At 46.3% G+C, this 18,790-nt stretch overlaps 1 protein-coding gene across 4 annotated transcripts in view; it reads left to right on the top strand.

Moving 5' to 3' along the window:
- Positions 1 to 18,790, top strand: part of ARHGAP25 (Rho GTPase activating protein 25) — a 107,144-nt gene that overhangs the window by 72,616 nt on the left and 15,738 nt on the right. For all 4 annotated transcript variants that reach the window (XM_053588887.1, XM_053588889.1, XM_053588888.1 and 1 more), the window contains exons 5-8: positions 7,533 to 7,740; positions 12,771 to 12,903; positions 16,358 to 16,431; positions 18,259 to 18,380. In XM_053588887.1, the coding sequence (XP_053444862.1) occupies positions 7,533 to 7,740; positions 12,771 to 12,903; positions 16,358 to 16,431; positions 18,259 to 18,380 (537 nt within the window). The remainder of the gene's footprint in view (positions 1 to 7,532; positions 7,741 to 12,770; positions 12,904 to 16,357; positions 16,432 to 18,258; positions 18,381 to 18,790) is intronic.

Below are 18,790 nucleotides of genomic sequence, written 5' to 3' on the forward strand. Positions count from 1 at the left end.
GGAGCTGGACTGTGGCTTTCCTGCCCTGGCCCTGCTCCTCTGCTGGGATTTCAGGAGGAAAACCCCCAGGCTGCAAAAGAAAGGTATTTCTGCCCTATTTTGTGATTCAGTGTTTCTACTAAAAGACACTTTTCCCAGCTGTTCTTCTTCTCCTGTCAGGGATTGGGACTCTCCTAGAAGCTCCTAGAATGAGCCCCTGGGAGGCTGGTACCAGCACTGGGTGGCCAGGGGCAGTGTGAAGAGGGGTGCTCTCCTGTGGTGTGGTTGGGAGGGGCTCTTGTTCTGATTCCAGGAGTTTTTAAATGATGACAAAGGAGAAGCAAGGCGGGGAAGGAGGTGATAGCTGAGCCTTCCATTTTCACTTCCCCAAACCAACCTGGTGTCCTGGGGTTTCTAGTCAATTTAGAGGGGCTGGTGACGTAAAGAGTGCAGGACAGCTGCTGAGCAGAGCTCACTGGTCTGGTGATGAGGTCATCTGTGGTTACTCAGGATGAGGCTGTGTCCAAAACCTTAGGTCTAGGCGTTGGAAAAGAACTGGTGGACTTGGTAGGAGGGGAGGTGGGGCTAGTGTGGGAGGGCTGCATAAGAAGCACCAACAGTCTTCACCTCTTACTCCCTCACCTTGAGACCTGCTGATATCTGAAATTTTATTCCATCTACTTTAAACAAAAGAAATTAAAGCACTGAATATAGAATCATGTCCATAGAGAAATTCCTAAATATGACCGTAGAGAAATTCCTAATTATAGTCACTGTTTTCTTAAATATAAAATGGAATAATGATATATACTTGGTGGAGTTTTCCTGAAGGTTGCACACATAAACCCTCTAGGTCAGTTCTCAGCATAAAATTAATTTTATTAATTAAATTGGTTAATAGTTATAATTATTATATTGTATATTAAGTCATATTACTTTATAGTAATTATGTTACATATGATAATTATAATTAATTAAAATGTATGCTAGTCCTAAAGTGCTGATGAGTTCCAAGTTGATTAGACCCTAGCCTGCTGCCTAAGGGTAGAAAAAGCTGTGGCTTCAATTCTCTGAAAGAGTGGATGTCACCTAGGAGGGCATGACACAGCAGGGAGAGCCTAGATTTTCCCCTGGTTGTCGTTGGGATGGAGAATGCTCTTTGAGTAACTCCTGCCCCACTGTCTTCTTTCGTCACTGGTCTCCATCCCTAGTTTCCTAGGGATTTCTCTGTTCTTCTCTTTCCCTACACCGAGGCTTTTTCATGCCCATACAGAATCAAAGGGGTAGCAATAAAGACCCACAGGTAGAGATCAGGAGAGCTCAAGATCAGGTCTTTGGAGTCACAGGGATGTTTTGTACTCCTCACATGTGATCTGAGATGAAAGTGACAAAATACTAACAAAAACAAGTAAGCTCTTTCTCTGGTATACGAAGGGACGCTGTTGGTCCTAACGTCTCCAGAGCATGCAGTGGTTAGTTCTTATTGGGGGGACTAGCTGGGACTGATTTCTAGGCTGGAGGTGTAAGTTCAGGACCTTGATCATATGGGTGATATTTACAGCCATGAGATTATGAGAAAGTATGTGCAGGTGAAGAAGGGAGGCCCTGAACACCATGACATTTTGAGAACAGTAAGAAAAGAAAGAGTCATCAGAGGCTAAGTAGGAGCAACTAGTGAGGTAAATGGAGAACTGATGTAATGATGAACCAAAAGCTGCATGAGAAAGTGTCCCAGAAAGAGGGTGGGTTCGTGAAGTCACATGCTCTTGCTGGTAGAGCAGTTCAGATGGAGACTGAGATTTTAAAAATTGAACTCCTTGATGAAAGCAGGTTTGGAGAAGTGTGGAGCAGAGAGGGTGGGCAGAGGAGGGGAGGACTAGGAGACAGCAGGAAGTGACAGATCTGTGAGGGCTGGTCCATCAGGTGCTGGGCTCTGTGCCAGGGGATGAAAATAGATGGTGAGCCAGGCAGACAGTCTGAGGAGTCCACAGACCAGGGGAAGAGAGAGATGTTTAAAGTGATAAAATAGAGGCACACACAGGGAGCTCAATGGGCGCAGAGATGGCAGTGACCGAGAGTCCCTCTGAAGACATCCAAACTCAGACAGATTGGGTTTCCAGGTTGGGGGTAGGAGGAAAGGGCATTAGCTTGACAGTTTTTAAGAGCAAAGATCATTTTTCATTCTTCCTATCATACTCTCCAGCTACCAAAGAGCCTGCCCCACGGCAGGTGCTCAGACTCCATTTGCTCAATGATTCTGTGAAGAGGTGAAGATAGAGAGCTGAGTTAAAGCATATTTAGAATATACCAGTTTTGCCAATTGGGTTGGTTGAGTGCAGGCACCCTGTATTCATGGCTTTGTAGTCTCAGGGCCTCGGGAGCACCTGGGATTAGACTGTTTGGCAGGCTGCTAGGGCTTGTGTGGGAGCAGCAGGGATTTAGGGGTGGGATGAGAGTAAATTAAAGAAGGTACCAGGATAACTGCCATTAGGTGTTGGATTTATAGGAATAGAGCAGGGTAAAGGGGAGAGAGATCGCTATCGTATATACAGATTAACGAGTTATCAATTTCTAGGTGATACTCAAGTGTATGGAGTCATGTGAACCTTCCCAAGAAAAATGCATAAAGTGGAAGTCTGGGTTGGAATCCCGGGAAATGACACTGAAAGAGCGGGGGGAGGACGGAATATAGTGAAGGAGACTGAAGGCATTGTCGGGGGGCGGGATGGAATGAGAAGGGGTAGGTTTGAAGTCCTGAAGAGAAGGAGGAGGGGCACCATTGGAGCCTTCAGAGAAGATCAGTAAGTAGAGAGAGTATTAGGAAAGCACCAGAAATCTTAATGGGCAGATTCAGGGGAGAGATGCAGGCCAATGAAACCAGATTGCGGTGGGTTGAGGAGCTGAAAGCAAGTTATAAGTAAGGAAGGGGCCAGGGGGCGAAGGACTCTCTAGGAATACAATGGTGAAGAGAAAAAAGGCAAATATTGGTCATTTGCAGGAGAGCTGAGATGGAAGATTATTCAGAAATTGACAAAGAAGTAGACTCACATGAGGTCTTTCAATTGAAAGAGAAAAAATGAAGAAACAAAGTGACGATGTCAACCATGTTTCTATTTTCCTCACCATCTCCCCCTTTAAAGAACAAATAAATAAATTTATAATTGGTATTCTCGGGGGGGGGAGGAAACAAAGAAAAAGAGTAAGTCCTGGAAGAGGTGGAAGGGATGGACGCCACCGTTCAGGAAGGCATCATCCTAGAAGAAAGCCAGAGCCCTTTTCTTCCTCTAAAAGCAGGTGACAGGGACACAGGCAAAGGAAGAAGGATGGGACAGTCAGGGCTGGCAGAGAAGGGGGTTATACATCTCCCTCCACTTGGGAAAGCAGGAGAAAGATAGAGGAGCCCAGGTCACCCACTGAGGCATCAAGGGGCGGGAACGGTGGGGCTCCAAACTCTTGGGAAGATGAAGCACTTCTGCACATCCCCTCTCAGCTCTCGGTGGCCTGGTGAAGGTGTGGAGAGGGTCATGGGAACTGGCAAGGAGGGGGGTGTTGGAGGGAATCAAGTGTCCTGGTGCGACTGGCACAGAAAGGGCTGCGTGTGGGGCTTGGGAGGAAAAGGATGGGTGCAGGACATGGCTGACAACCTTGATGAGGAGAGTTAGAGGAACTAGTCACATAGTGGTGTGAGAAGGAACGTGATTCCAAATCACCTGTCAGAGGGAACGCAGGCCTGGGGCCCCAAACTTAGAGCTCACATGTGCGCACTGTTTTCTCTGCGCGCGTCCTGACGCTGTGTTTAGGCTCTTTCCCCATCAGGATCCTGCAGGACCCTGGAGCCAAGTTTCAACTGCTCCAAAGACATCGGCCTTTCTGTTTGAGGGCCCCTTCCTTCACCTTCAATGGGGATTTCCAAGCACCATTTTGCCTGTGTTAAGTCAGATCACTTCAATCGTGTCGCACCAATTTGGTGAAAACATCCAGCTCCTTTTACAGACAAATAGAAACCTGGTCTAGATGGTTATTAACATTTCTTGGGCTGCCCTTTTATTTTCATAACTTGGTGGCAAGCTCATCCATGTACCTTATCTGTATAGCCCGGTGCATGAGGCTTGCTGCTGGCACGTGGCAGCACTTGGTAGACGGTCGCATGAAGTGGAATTCACGGACAGGGGAGAGTCCCACTAGTGTTTAAACTAAAGAAATGCCCAAATAACCATTCATCCTGGAAAACACTTGTGTAAAGACAAATTCATTAATCGACCATCTACCTTGTGCCAGGCATTATGATAAACAGCAGGATAAGAATAGCTCCTCTTCTTGTCCTAGTATCAGGGGGTTACAGTCATGCATGGACACAGGTACACACAAATTGTTACAGCACAGTGTGGCGAGGGATTGGAGTATTTGAGAAGGAACATGGGCTCACAGTGTGGAGAGGTAGTCGCTCCATCTGGGGGGCAGGGAGGCATGGCAGAGGCAATGATATTTAAAGGGCCAAGGAGGACACACAGGCTTCCAGCAGATGGGACAGGAGAAAACACACAGGAAGACTGTCAGAGGACATGGGAGTGCAGAGCGCTGTGTTTAAGAAACACAAGAGGGAGCTGCCAGCAGGATGACAGGCCAGAAAGCCAGGTGGGTGCCAGGCCCACCTGGGGGATGCCAGCCTTGGTTCTCAAACTTCAGCCACAGAAATATTTTCTCATTGCAATGCCATAAGTGAAACCAAAACAGCCTGATAGATGTGGCTATGGGTAAGGAGCGAGGAGTCCCCCTACCCAGCTCCTCCTAGGTGGATACCCTCCCCTCCCAGCACCAGATGTGATGACGGAGGGGGCTCTGAGAAACTCCCAGGGCTTTGAAGGGCAATTTAAAAAACATCACAGTGGCCATTAGGGAAGAAGTAGATGACTATTGAAAGACAGGGAGAAGTGCTCAGGGAGAACAGTGGTTCAGGAAGGTGAGCAGCAGGTTGGGTTTGAACAAGGTTGAGAGAGGAGCCTGCAGCAGTTACAGGTGGAGAGGAGGCCCCTGGGCTGAGGCAGCGGGCATGAGTGGAGAGGATGCTGAGGAGCCTGCAGCAGGTACAGGTGGAGAGGAGGCCCCTGGGCTGAGGCAGCAGGCGTGAGTGGAGAGGATGCTGAGGAGCCTGCAGCAGTTGCAGGTGGAGAGGAGGCCCCTGGGCTGAGGCAGCAGGTGTGAGTGGAGAGGATGCTGAGGAGCCTGCAGCAGTTACAGGTGGAGAGGAGGCCCCTGGGCTGAGGCAGCAGGCGTGAGTGGAGAGGATGCTGAGGAGCTTGCAGCAGTTGCAGGTGGAGAGGAGGCCCCTGGGCTGAGGCAGCAGGTGTGAGTGGAGAGGATGCTGAGGAGCCTGCAGCAGTTGCAGGTGGAGAGGAGGCCCCTGGGCTGAGGCAGCGGGCATGAGTGGAGAGGATGCTGAGGAGCCTGCAGCAGTTACAGGTGGAGAGGAGGCCCCTGGGCTGAGGCAGCAGGTGTGAGTGGAGAGGATGCTGAGGAGCCTGCAGCAGTTGCAGGTGGAGAGGAGGCCCCTGGGCTGAGGCAGCAGGTGTGAGTGGAGAGGATGCTGAGGAGCCTGCAGCAGTTACAGGTGGAGAGGAGGCCCCTGGGCTGAGGCAGCAGGTGTGAGTGGAGAGGATGCTGAGGAGCCTGCAGCAGTTACAGGTGGAGAGGAGGCCCCTGGGCTGAGGCAGCAGGTGTGAGTGGAGAGGATGCTGAGGAGCCTGCAGCAGTTACAGGTGGAGAGGAGGCCCCTGGGCTGAGGCAGCGGGCATGAGTGGAGAGGATGCTGAGGAGCCTGCAGCAGTTACAGGTGGAGAGGAGGCCCCTGGGCTGAGGCAGCAGGTGTGAGTGGAGAGGATGCTGAGGAGCCTGCAGCAGTTGCAGGTGGAGAGGAGGCCCCTGGGCTGAGGCAGCAGGTGTGAGTGGAGAGGATGCTGAGGAGCCTGCAGCAGTTACAGGTGGAGAGGAGGCCCCTGGGCTGAGGCAGCAGGTGTGAGTGGAGAGGATGCTGAGGAGCCTGCAGCAGTTACAGGTGGAGAGGAGGCCCCTGGGCTGAGGCAGCAGGTGGGAGTGGAGAGGATGCTGAGGAGCCTCACACAGCTCTTTACAGAAGCAATCCACATTCAGAGATTGGATACAAGGGGACAACCAGAGAGAGTCAGGAAGAGAACTGAGGGTCTTTGCAAACCGGTGTCCTTGGGAGTGAAATGCAAGGTGCAGCAGAGCCCTGAGTGTGACAGAGGGAAAGTCAGGCAGAACAGGACTGAAGCCACGGCCTGTCTCTGAACCTCCAGGATGCCAAGGGTGTGCAGGCTGGGTGGGAGAATGGGTAGGCGAGGATTGCCCTGATTTATAAACTAATCTTGTTACCCTGCCAGGCTGGAGAGCCCGGCTATAGAATCCGGTGCTGATGGGGTTGGGGTGGAGCTGGTCCTTGCTTGCCGTGCTGGAGGCAGCATAATTTAAGAAAATATTTTTGGAAAGCAATTTGCGTACCATTAAAGTCATAAAATTGTTCAAACAACTTGACCCAGTAATCCTGCATGTGGGAATTTGTCCTAAGGAAATAGTTCAAAAGAATGAAACGTGTTATGTTCATCCATCTCGATGTTAATTAATTAAATCATTAAAAATGATGCCTTGTCCTATAGCCATTCCAAGAACTCTGCTAGATGAATGAACACATGTGCTGTGGCAATGTGTATAATTAGAACATAGTTAAAAACCCAAATTACTTACATGTATGAAACATCAGTGTGCTAGTCTCCCCTTATCCTGGGGAGATTTATGTTCCAAAACCCCCAGTGGATGCCTGGAACTGAGCATGCTGGTCATTTGTTCTTGTAACCCGACAGCTGCCAAGTGACTCCCAGGCGGGCAGTGTGTACAGCGTGGATACACTAGACAAAGATCCCAGGTGGGACAGCGTGGGATGGCGTGAGATTTCATCACAATACTCAAAACTCATAAACTATTTCTGGAATTTTCCATTTGCTATTTTCAGAGACCATGGTTAACCGTGGGTAACTGAAAGTGTGTGAAACAAACCCCAGGATATGGGGAGGCTATAATTCTGTGGCACAAGCAGAATTCAAGGCAGCCTGCTTGCTGCTGTGGTAAGTGCATATTCTCAGGAGTTTACCTCCTGGGCTTGGATTCCCACTGGGCTGGGCCCTGAGCTGCCTGACCTTGGCCAGTTCACTGGCACCTCTGAGGTTCAGGGTCTTATAACAGTAAGATGGGTAAAGCATTACTACCACCCCATGGGGTTTGCTGTCAAGACCAAATGAGAAAAAGTGTGCAAAGTGCTTGGCACAATTCCTAGCACAGAAGTACTCAGTAAAAGCCAACTGTTATTTTGAATATATAAAAACTGAGGGCCAATAGAAAAAGACTGTTGAGCATCATTGCACTAAGAATTTTGAAGTTACAGATGACACAGAAAAATCCAGAAATAGGTAAAGTGCATTGACCCATCTGTCCATTCAAGGGAAGTGAGAATGATGGTCAGGTCCTGTGTCTCCTCTCCCCAGCCGTGTTTGGTCAGCGCTTGGATGAGACTGTGGCCTATGAGCAGAAATTCGGTCCTCATCTGGTGCCCATCCTGGTGGAGAAGTGTGCAGAGTTCATCCTCGAGCACGGCCTGAATGAAGAGGGCATCTTCCGTCTGCCTGGGCAGGACAACCTGGTGAAGCAGCTGAGAGATGCTTTTGATGCCGGGGAGCGGCCCTCCTTTGACAGGTATGCAGTGTCCCCCCTCTGCCCTCCCCTCTGCCTGGCTTGGGTGAGAGGACCTCTCCATTCAGTTGAGCTAAGGACTTGTGTAGACACGTCTGAGAGCCCTGGCTTGAAACAGAAAGAGCTTTTGTTTTGCTCATAATTCCAAATCTGAGAGCCTAGAGCACAGTTAGGAGAGTATCAGATAATTTGTGTGAGCGATGGTGGGAACCAGAACTAGAGCCTTGCTGGGGGAATTCGGGTGAGGTTCGGGATATTGGGGAAGGGGATGTACCGAAGATGGGACCTAACTGAGACCCACCCTTTGGGGCAAATGAGGAACACAGAGTGCCGAGCCAACTTTACGAACATTCAGTGTGGTAGAGAACACACTGCATCTAATCTGAGGACACCAGTGGCCTTCCAGAACCAGAGCTTCTCATTAGTTTCTGAGACCACAGGACTGTGTGATTCTGATTCAGTTTGGAGCCCTTTTGGGGCTGGTGTCCTGATGAACTGATGTCTTGGCAGCCTGGTGTTGCCACATCTCCTCCGTGGATGTTGCCTGGCCTTCTCTGGAGCAGATGGGGCGTAGTGACACTTCTTCCCACTATCCCTCTCCCTGCTGCCACCTCCAGCCACTCGTCTGAGGCCTCCCTCCCTGCCACACTCTGTGAGTGCGAACCCCAGTGTGCACCCCCTGTCTGTTGTGCAATATTCACCAGGTTGTCTGTGTGTACTTGTCCTGCTGGCAAAAGAATGACCCTTCTTGCCAAATTAGCAGCTGAGAACCAGGATTTAGTAAGATGGGCCTGAAGGCTATTCAGTTTCTGAAAACTGCAATTCTCCAGAGTTTATTTAGGCCAAAGTGGTAGGGCTGATTCTGGGGAAACTGTGAAGCCCTAAGCATCATGCTTGTGTGGTCTCTCCCTCACGCTGCACTCTAATCACCAGTGCTGCCTGCTCTTCCCCTGAAACACTGCTGAGACCCGTCTGTTTGTCTCCGTGCTCATGGCCAGTCTTAGAGTGTGGACCACTGCCCTTGTCATGCAATAAGTTAATTTACCAAGGGTGCTGTATTTCAGTGACCCAGGGTCTGCTAAGGAAGCAAAGGTATGGGTTTTGTTACTGGAACTATAGCAGGTAATGGGCAACACATTTGGGGACCTTTCAGCAGCACCATGAAGTGCGTGTTATTTTCCAGCCCCTGTTCCATTACACTTACCACATTTATATTCAGTTTTCTTCTTACGTTTTTAATTAGTTTTGACTTAATCAAAAGATACAAGTGGGGTGCTGCTAAAGCAATCCAGACAGTGTGCCAAAAGGAACGGAGATTACTGAGATTTGCCAAATAACTGCCGTAGGCCTTAGCTTACGCACCTACCTATAAAGTTCATAAGCACCTATGGGTGGTGGTGTCAGAGTCTTTGATTCCTGTGAAATATTAGAGGCTGGAAAGAGAAGAGTTGCCACACCTCATCATGATATCTTCACCCCTACAATTGAGGGGCAGAGTTTACTCAGAAATAGGAAGGGTCAGTCACCTGGGGCTCTTCAGGGTCCTGCCAGGGTGGACTCTTGGGTTCACGTGACTTTTGAGAGACCAAGTCCGATTGGGAGGTGTGATTGGTTCTTATTTGATTCTTGTTTAGTTGCATTTGCACATATTTAGGAGCCAGGCCTCCTCTCAAAGCATGTCTCAGATTAAAGGAAACTTCTCCATCTGTGGATTATCAGAATAAAGCATCCCACAGTGGGCCTGGCAGTAGAGTGAGCAGAGCCCACCCCAGTGCCCAGCTTTCCATTTCTTCATCCTCTGTGATGTGATATGAAAGCCTAATCTCACGTTGGACTACAGAGTTTTGAAATTATTTTCATACACATTCCTGATTTGATTCTCAAGGCAAACCTGGAGAGCAGGGATATTGCCATTCTGTAGGTGATGAAGTGGCCTTAGAAAGATCAAGCAACTCACTGAAGGGCAGGCAGCCTCTTCTTGGGCTGTGAAGAATCGGCCTCAGGTCGTCTCACCCCTGGGTCACTCACAACTCCAGAAACCTTCCCCTTCCCCTTCTCTTGCCCTCGCCTATCCCCTTCCACTCTTCCCACCTCCCTCCCCCCACACACACATATACAATTCAGGTGAACAGTCTCAAGGTGGATCTCTTCCCCTCCCATCCCCAGACCAGACTATGCTCAAGAAATCATCTAATGCTGGTCACTTTCACTTCACAGTTAATTTGCCAGTTTTGTTGACCTCTCTTGGGTTACTGGCTTCTTAAACCTTGACCGTGGTTATAGATTCTGTTGCCTCCTATAAGAGATTCTAGGAGGCAGTGAGTGGAAGAAGGGGGTTGGGGAGAGTGGGGAGCCCCTACCTTGTGCCTTGACATCACTCCTGTGGGCACTCACCTAGATCCATGTGCTCAATTCCACCCCAAGACTCCACCACCCTATTGCCTCATTAGAACACAGAAAAACAAAGGAGCTCCTGTTTGATGATATTTAGTGCAGGCGAATCAGTATCATTAACCATATAATGAAATTTTAATACCTCCTGTCCAGTTTCTATTAGGATGGATAATTTCTGGCCATAAAGCCAACATACTTCTCACACCTACATTTCCATGAAAAATGGACTCACAGATATGCCACATTGCAAGCAATGGTGCCCTCAGGGATGGGTTGGCAAAGCCAACTGAGGGGCCCTAGGTAGTATCTGGTGGATCAGTCAAGTATCTGTCAAGCCCAGAAACTACCTGATTTGCTCTAGCCCTTGATTTAAAAAAAATAAAATAAAATTATATATATATATGTATATATATATATATATACACATATACTTAAAGATGTTTCATTGGTTTGGAGGAACAGCAAAATCGGAGAAAATAATGCTGGAAACTTAGATCACAAAATTGGCCTCTGAGTCAGCCCTATTACAGGGAAACCAACATTAAAACAAAACACCTGTGGTGCATACTTACAAGGGTATATGTGAAACTTAGTAAACGTAGAATGTAAATGTCTTAACACAATAATTAAGAAAATGCCAGGAAGGCTATGTTAACCAGTGTGATGAAAATGTGTCAAACGGTCTATAAAACCAGTGTGTGGTGCTCCATGATCGCATTAATGTACACAGCTATGATTTAATAAAAAAAATTTTTAAAAAATGTACAGAACTAGCTGTATAAGTTCCATTATTTTAAGTGCTAAACATGAAACATAGCACTAAGATGACTTAGAATAGGGAGCTTTTGACATGGTTTGGTGGATTTAGGGAGGTCCCCAAGAAAATGACATTTAAACAGAGACCCAGTAAACAAAGAATGAGGAATGAGCCAGACCTGGGGGACATGGCTTCTCAGCCTTATCTTTGGTGAAATGAATTTGGAAGCTTTCTGTAGGTTTCAGCATTTTAATATGGTTTATATAGTTAATTGTGTTCTTATATTAAGACTTTGAAGTATCCATACTACATCTGTCATTGTAACCCTGCCTTTTTTCTAATATTGGATATTTTTGTTGTTTTAATTTATCCTGATTCAACAGTCTAGTTGTCTTTTTTTATTATTGTGGTTTCTCTTCAAAAGATAAAGTTTCTTGACTTATTATATGTGCTGTTTTTCTTGTTCCAGATTCATTTTATGAATCATTCTATGGGTGTGTTCTGAGTGTAGAGGCTCTGTCCTGCACTGGGCAGTGCATTGGATGGGAGGCTGGACAGGCTGGGTGGAGTCTTGGCCAAAGACAATGGCCTGCTGAGATAGGGCACTGAAAGTAGGGGAGGAGTGTGCAGGGCTCCCCCTCCCTTTGAGATAATAGAACACAGGGGATTTGGAAGACTGATGGACGTAGGGTAAAGGAGAGGCTTCAATTAAACCAGAGTCCCAGGGATTCTGACAGAGACAACTAAGTGGTGGACAGCAAGGTAGAGGTGTCAGGAGAATGCCTGACTCCTGCAAGTCATCAAACTAATTGTTTTTCTGCCACTTTCTTGGGAACTTATAATTTGGCAAGAGTACTTTTCCCAGCCTGACTTTGCACAGGGGTATTTTTAGATAGTGACTCAGCAGGGAAAGATTTTCTAGAATTCCAATGTTATGTGAATGGTCCCCACCCTAGATTTCCTGAGGGCAGCCGTGGAGCATAGACAGGGCTCTGTGCCAGCCCGTTTTCTCCTTTCGAGGTTGAGAGTTCACACGCTGCAAAGGGGAAGACTTTTCAGATGACAGCTCCAACAACTGGCTGTCAAACATACACACAAAACAAAACAAACACAGTCTGCTCTGGCAGAGCTTCCACCAAGGCCCCGTGTGCTCATTCCTGTTGCCTTAAGAGCCTCTCTTCTCTTCCTGTCCAGTTCCTAAGACCAGCAGGCATATCTGCCCAGCCTACTCTAGGTTTTTCCTTACTGAAACCCAGAAGATTCCCAGATGGTCTGGACCTGGTAACACTGGAGTCCTCCCAGCTCTGTGGGTCAGTGAAACCAAGGGTCTTGTGTGTCCCTAGTATTGGCTGCTGAAATCCCAGTGCTTGCTTGGCACAGTATCTTGCATCTAGTAGGCTATCTTGATGCTTGTTAAGAGAATGAATTATTGAGTGAATATATGAGAGAATCCCAGAACTATTTTAAGAACTCTAGAAGCGCACAGAGATCAATGGACCAAGGACATAAAGAAGTTAGCACATCCAAAATTAAGGACTAAGTAGACAGTGCTAATTGTGAGACACTAAGTGACTTGAGACTGAAGAAAGCAATAAAGACTAAAATAATTAAAGAAAATTTAATGTAAAAAGTGGACTTTGAACTTACCTTTGAGGTAGTTGGGTGGAAGAGATAGATGAAAAAGTGTTTGGAGTTGTTACTCTAGAAGGAGGAATTAGCAAAAATGTTTTGATCTGATTCTTCTTTATCGAGCTCTACTCCTCTGCCTAGCTCTCCTGAGTAACTTAGGGTTCTACTCCCCTGTGTAACTTACGGATCACCAGAGTGGAAGCGAGAAAAGTTGCAGTTTCCTTTTCTAAGAGCATTGTTTACTTTCTTCCAGAGACACAGATGTGCACACCGTGGCCTCCCTATTAAAACTCTACCTCCGAGACCTCCCGGAGCCAGTGGTTCCCTGGGGCCAGTATGAAGGCTTCCTGGTCTGCGGGCAGCTCACAAACACAGATGAGGCAAAGGTGTGTATCTCATTAGAGCTGGTTGCCCTGCTTCTGCAGAAAGTGATTGGTTTTCTGAACACTATTCTGGTAGGCAGCAGTAGGTCAAGGCCCCTCACCATATCTTTTGGGGAGATACATTGTCAAACTGAAACTTCCTCAGCAACAAAAGGCAAATGAAGCCAGTCACAGTGACTGGCAAAGGATAGCCTTCATGGGATGTGATGATCCAGTAAAAGTTGGACCATAATCAAAAATCCCTAAGTCACATTAAATGTAGTGAAATAAAAAAGGCTACTCTGAGAATGTTTTCAAGCACTACAGCCTTTCAGAGACTTGCCGAGATGCAAGGAGAGGTGACCAACCTGGAGGGCAGGTGCAAGGTCAAACTGTTCAAGCTCTGCGGCGGCCATGAGTGTCAGGCATGGTCGTTCAAGAACTGCACGTGTGGAGAAGAGGAAGGACAGGGAAATTTTGTTTGTTCTTTTTAGCCCATAAGGACTGTAGTCTACAACATCACGTTTATGAGAGCACACAAATTTGCCAGCAGGATTTTTCACTGTAGAGGCCTTATAGTCAACAATCACCACATTGGAGTCACGGCAATAAACTGATGAATATCCCACCCCCACCAAAAGGAAAAAATTTTTTAAAAAGCAAGTAACAACAATAACACCTTCATAGATTTTAACTAAGATTTTCAAAACCAAATGGCCCATGAGTACATTTGTGTTACACTTCTAATTTGGGGGGGGGGGTGTCTGATTCCTTTAAGTAGGTTGGTTTTTATCACAACTATGTTAAAAGCTCTTTGTAGCAAAGTGGTACAAAGAAAAACCTATAATGAAGACCTAGATTTAATTTTGATTTGGCCATTAGGCAAATTATGCATTATCTATGAGATTCCATTTATTTACTTCCAGTGGTTCTCAACCTTTCTAATGCCACGACCCTTTAATACAGTTCCTCATGTTGTGGTGACCCCACACCTGAGGAGCGGTGTCTAGGTTCCTAAGACCATCAGAAATATGTGTTTTCCGATGGTCTCAGGCAACCCCTGTGAAAGGGGAAAGGGGTCACGACCCACAGGTTGAGAACCCCTGACTTGGACCAATAGAGCTTTCTATGCTGATGGAACTGTTGTATAGCTGCATCGTCCACTGTGGTAACCACTAGCTGCACATGGCTGTTGGGCTTGGAATGTGGCTATTGCCCCTGAGGAGTGGAATTCTTAATTTTATTTCATTTTAATTTATTTAAATTTAAGTGACCACCTGTGGCAATGTAACTGCTATATTGGCTAGCACAAACTTAGAGAATTTTCATAATATCATCTCTATGCCCAGGATTGTTTTGAGGGCCAAGGAGTATGACACAGGTGAGTGACTTTTAAAAAAAAATATTGGTGTAGGGGTAAGTTTAGTTTCTTCTATTTGAGAATTTGTTATATATTCTGCTCCCCAGAATATGTACTTTAAAAATGAAGGAAGAAATGGTGCCCCGTGAGAAATTCCATCCTGCCTGGGAGTGGGGAGGCTCGTGATTTGAGTAGATCCTGGCATGAAAGGAAAAGTAATTTGATATTTCAAAATTAGGAAAGGAAAAGAATAAGAACAGAACAGCTATGCTGTAGCTATTACAGCTTTTTTCTAAACCAGGATTAGATTGCATGATCTAATGTAGGCTATTTTGTAGATAATTTATTAATTAGAGAGGGAGAAAAGTCTGAATTTATACAAGTATATCAGCTTATTCGTGTGGAAGTAATGAAAATTTATGAAATAACATTTTAAAATCAGCTAAAAAGAAAAGTAGTTCCATAGCATCTCACACCTCAGCTGTAGGGAATGTAACTAAAACACGTAGATGCTGTCGTGACCATAAGATTCCCTCCCTTGAATTTTCTCACTTCAGACCCACTTCTCCCAGCTTTTCTCAACCTATCTGAGAGTGTCCAGATCTACGGCAATGCATATCTGCACAAGACAAAGGCACAACGTCCTTCTCACTGGTGAAAAGGAGGCAGAGGTGTAGCTGGGAAGGGTGAGGCTGTAGCAAATTTTGCAAAGAATGTGCTTGAGTCACATGAAGGGGGTAGATCTTGGCATGGAGCAGGCACTCTACGTATGGGTGGGCTGGCAGGCTTGGAGGGCGCATTTTCTCTGGAAGAGCACAAGTTTGTGAGGAGGTGCTCATGTTTGAGGAGAGCCCACATGTCTCATGTGAACTTGTGCACTCTCATGGACATGCCCTTGCAGTTGGTGATTACAGACCCTGCAGGCAGCTCTGGCTGAAAGGAACAAAGAAAAGCTCCCTATCTTTCTTCTCCCCAGCACATGTGCTCTTTGAACAACCATGTGTGACACTCGTGGCCACTACAGAGCTTGAACAGTCTGACCTCACATCTGTCCTCCAGTATAGACAGCCTGTCCTTGCATCCCAGCAGGTCTCAGGAAGGCCGCAGTATTTGAAACCCTTCTCAAAAGTATCCTCTGGCCAGGTGCGGTGGCTAACACCTGTAATCCTAACACTCTGTGAGGGCAAGGTAGGAAGATCACTTGAGTTCAGGAGTTCAAGATCAACCTGAGCAAGAGTGAGACCCAGTCACTACTAAAAATAGAAAACCAGCTGGTCATGTTGGTATGCATCTGCAGTTCCAGCTACTGGGAGGCTGAGGCAAGAGAATCGCTTAAGCCCAAGAGTTTGAAGGTTCAGTGAGCTGTGATCAGTGCTGCACTCCAGCCCAGGCAATAAATTGAGGTCTTGTTTTTAAAACATAAATAAATAAATAAAGCATTCTCTCTTTCTTGCTGGTCTTAAAGTGATTCTGAGATATTTATGGTCCAATTCTTTATTGAATTGTTACATCTCAAGCATTCATTAAGCAAACAATTAGTGCCTGAGTTGTCAGTCCTTGCTTGGGATAGAGTAGGTTGGAGTTAGAAGTGGGATGGAGTGGCATAATTAAAGACAGACAAAAAACTACAACCCTCTCTATGATATTTTTTACAATTTTTTGAGAATTTATAGTTTTTCTAAGTTAATTATTATTATTTTTAACCCACAAACTATAGGATCAGGAGTGACTGCCAAAGTGTTGTTTCTGCACAGATAACCAATTCTTTCTTTTTCTTTTCTTTTTTTTTTTATTTTTTATTTTATCACCGTCGGTAAAGTGATGAGGCATCACAGCTCACAGCAACCTCCAACTCCTGGGCTTAGGCGATTCTCTTGCCTCAGCCTCCCAAGTAGCTGGTACTACAGGCACCCACCAGAACATCCGGCTATTTTTTTGTTGCAGTTTGGCCGGGGGCCGGTTTCGAACCCGCCACCCTTGGTATATGGGGCTGGCGCCCTACCCACTGAGCCACAGGCACTGCCTTAGATAACCAGTTCTGTTGGGATATGAAGATAGTCTCATTGTGGGCAAGTGGGCAGGCTTATTTACCAGAGTTAAAAAAAAATCTCTTCCCAGGCTCAGCAGGAGTTGATGAAGCAGCTCTCCATCCTTCCTCGTGACAACTATAGTCTCCTGAGCTACCTCTGCAGGTGAGAGTACCCTGACATCAATGTTACAGCTTTCAGCTGCCTCAGAGAGCAGTCCCTGCTTAGACAAGGAGGGCTGTCTTTGTAAACTCAGAGATTCTGCCCAGAACTTTGGAAGATCAAATCCATTCACACAGCACTGAGGTAACTTCCTGTTTCCACAAGATAATACCAAGGATCCCTGGAAACTGGGTTTGTGCACAGAATGAACATGTTCCTGTGTTTAGCCCTGCCCGGGAGTCCTGGAACACACAAGAGAACCCCAAATCCTTATATCTAGAATTACCTCCCATCTTGATGACTCTGGGCCATAATTTAGCTGGAGATACTCCTTCTGGGCCAGGTCCTTCTATATTCCTCAGCCCTTTCTGAGGACCTGCTCTGGACCTTCCCTGTGGCAACATCTGGATGTGAACTGACCCAAATCTCGCTGGCTTGGGAATCTGGGTCTTAATTCCAGACCTGAATTTTGTCATTTATTATATTTTTAAAAAATAATCTGTTAAAGTTTTCAAATTATGAAGGTGATACTTGATTTGAAAACTGGAAAGTAAACTATAAATAAGAAATAAATTTACCTATAATCCCTATAATTCCCTCTTCCAGCAATAATCACTGTCAACATCAGGCATTTTCCCATTTGGATATTTTCTCTCTGTGATAGATATTTTCATTCATCAATATAAATACAGAAGAACAACCTTTTAAATATCAAATTTAAATTATACTATATACCTATAAGAAGGGTTGTATCCTGTCTTTTTTGATTTAATGTTACATTGTGAGCATTTCCCTATGTTATAAAACAGGATTATGAATGACTCCATGATAGTCATAATGTTTCATCATTTGGACACATCATCATTTACATGTATTTAATAATTTCTCTGTATTTGGAGTTTTATGTTGCTTCAATCTATTCATTTAAAAAATGGTTTTAGATAGAGTATTTAAAAATTCCCTACTGATCTGTTCAGGGTTTTTTGTTGTTGTTTTTGTTTTGTTACAGTGAATCTGAGAGCTGCTTGATTCAAATGGTTAGAATAGTAGTGAACATTGTGTTAGTTATTGAGCACCTGCTAAAAATTAATGATTCTTGGTGCTCTGATCAGAGGATGAGAGTAAGGAGGAGGCACCATGGATTCCTTGTCTCTGAGACCTTCTTACCAATAAAGGTGTCCTTCCTGGAGACTTGGGTGGGACAGGTGCTGAGAGCTGGGAGACAGGTTTGTAAGGCAAGACAAGGGGGCAGCCAAATACCCATTTTGATCTTTCTAGACTCCACTTGACTCCCCGAACTGAATCCTGCCTCCTGCTTGTGCGGTGCCCACTTAGCCCCCAGCAACTGTGCAGGCCCCGCCTGCTTTCTCTTCCTTTCTTTTTTTTTTTTTTTTTTTTGTAGAGACAGAGTCTCACTGTACTGCCCTCGGGTAGAGTGCCGTGGCATCACACGGCTCACAGCAACCTCTAACTCTTGGGCTTAGCAATTCTCTTGCCTCAGTCTCCTGAGCAGCTGGGACTACAGGTGCCCGCCACAACGCCCAGCTATTTTTTGGTTGCAGTTTGGCCGGGGCTGGGTTTGAACCCACCACCCTCGGCATATGGGGCCGGCGCCCTACTCACTGAGCCACAGGTGCCGCCCTTTTCTTCCTTTCTTGATCTTGGGTATTTTAGGAAGAAGCTAAAATCTTGTGAGCAGAGCAGGCTGGTCACATTCCTGAGACCAGAAGGACAGAGTTGGGATCCATCCCTGAGTGCTTGTTGGTACCTTGAAGTGCTTCCCCCAACCACTTCCTGTTTTATACTATGGGGTTTCTTGGCACCCTGCAGGTTCCTACATGAAATCCAGCTGAACTGTGCCGTTAACAAGATGAATGTGGACAACCTGGCCACTGTGATCGGTGTGAATCTCATCAAGTCGAAGGTCGAGGACCCTACAGTGATTATGAGAGGTACGGCTGGTCCTGTAGCAAGGCAGGCACAGAGGAAGGAACGACAAATACAACACAGGCCCTGATGTCTGCGCACTGCTCTGCAGTCTGCCAAGCATTTTCAGCTGATTATCTCATCTGAATACCACGATAACCCTGTGAAGTAGGCAGGGTAGGAATTACGGCCATTTTTCAGATCACAGCAGAGGGGAGAGATTAAGGATTTGCCCAGGGGTACACAGTACAGTAGGCTAGCACCAAAATAGTTTGCTGGTGTTTTGTGCTCCTTTGTTACTTTTAAATATCCTTAGCTAGACAGAGAAAACAGGTGTCATTTTATAAGTCAGTTCAAAAAAGTCTTTAGAAGTTGTGTTGAGTAGGCTTCTGAAGTTGTGTCTTGGCTCAATGAGCAAGGCTCCCGGCATAGAGTA

Source organism: Nycticebus coucang, chromosome 4 (genome assembly GCF_027406575.1).
Source record: "Nycticebus coucang isolate mNycCou1 chromosome 4, mNycCou1.pri, whole genome shotgun sequence".
Classification (NCBI taxonomy): domain Eukaryota; kingdom Metazoa; phylum Chordata; class Mammalia; order Primates; family Lorisidae; genus Nycticebus; species Nycticebus coucang.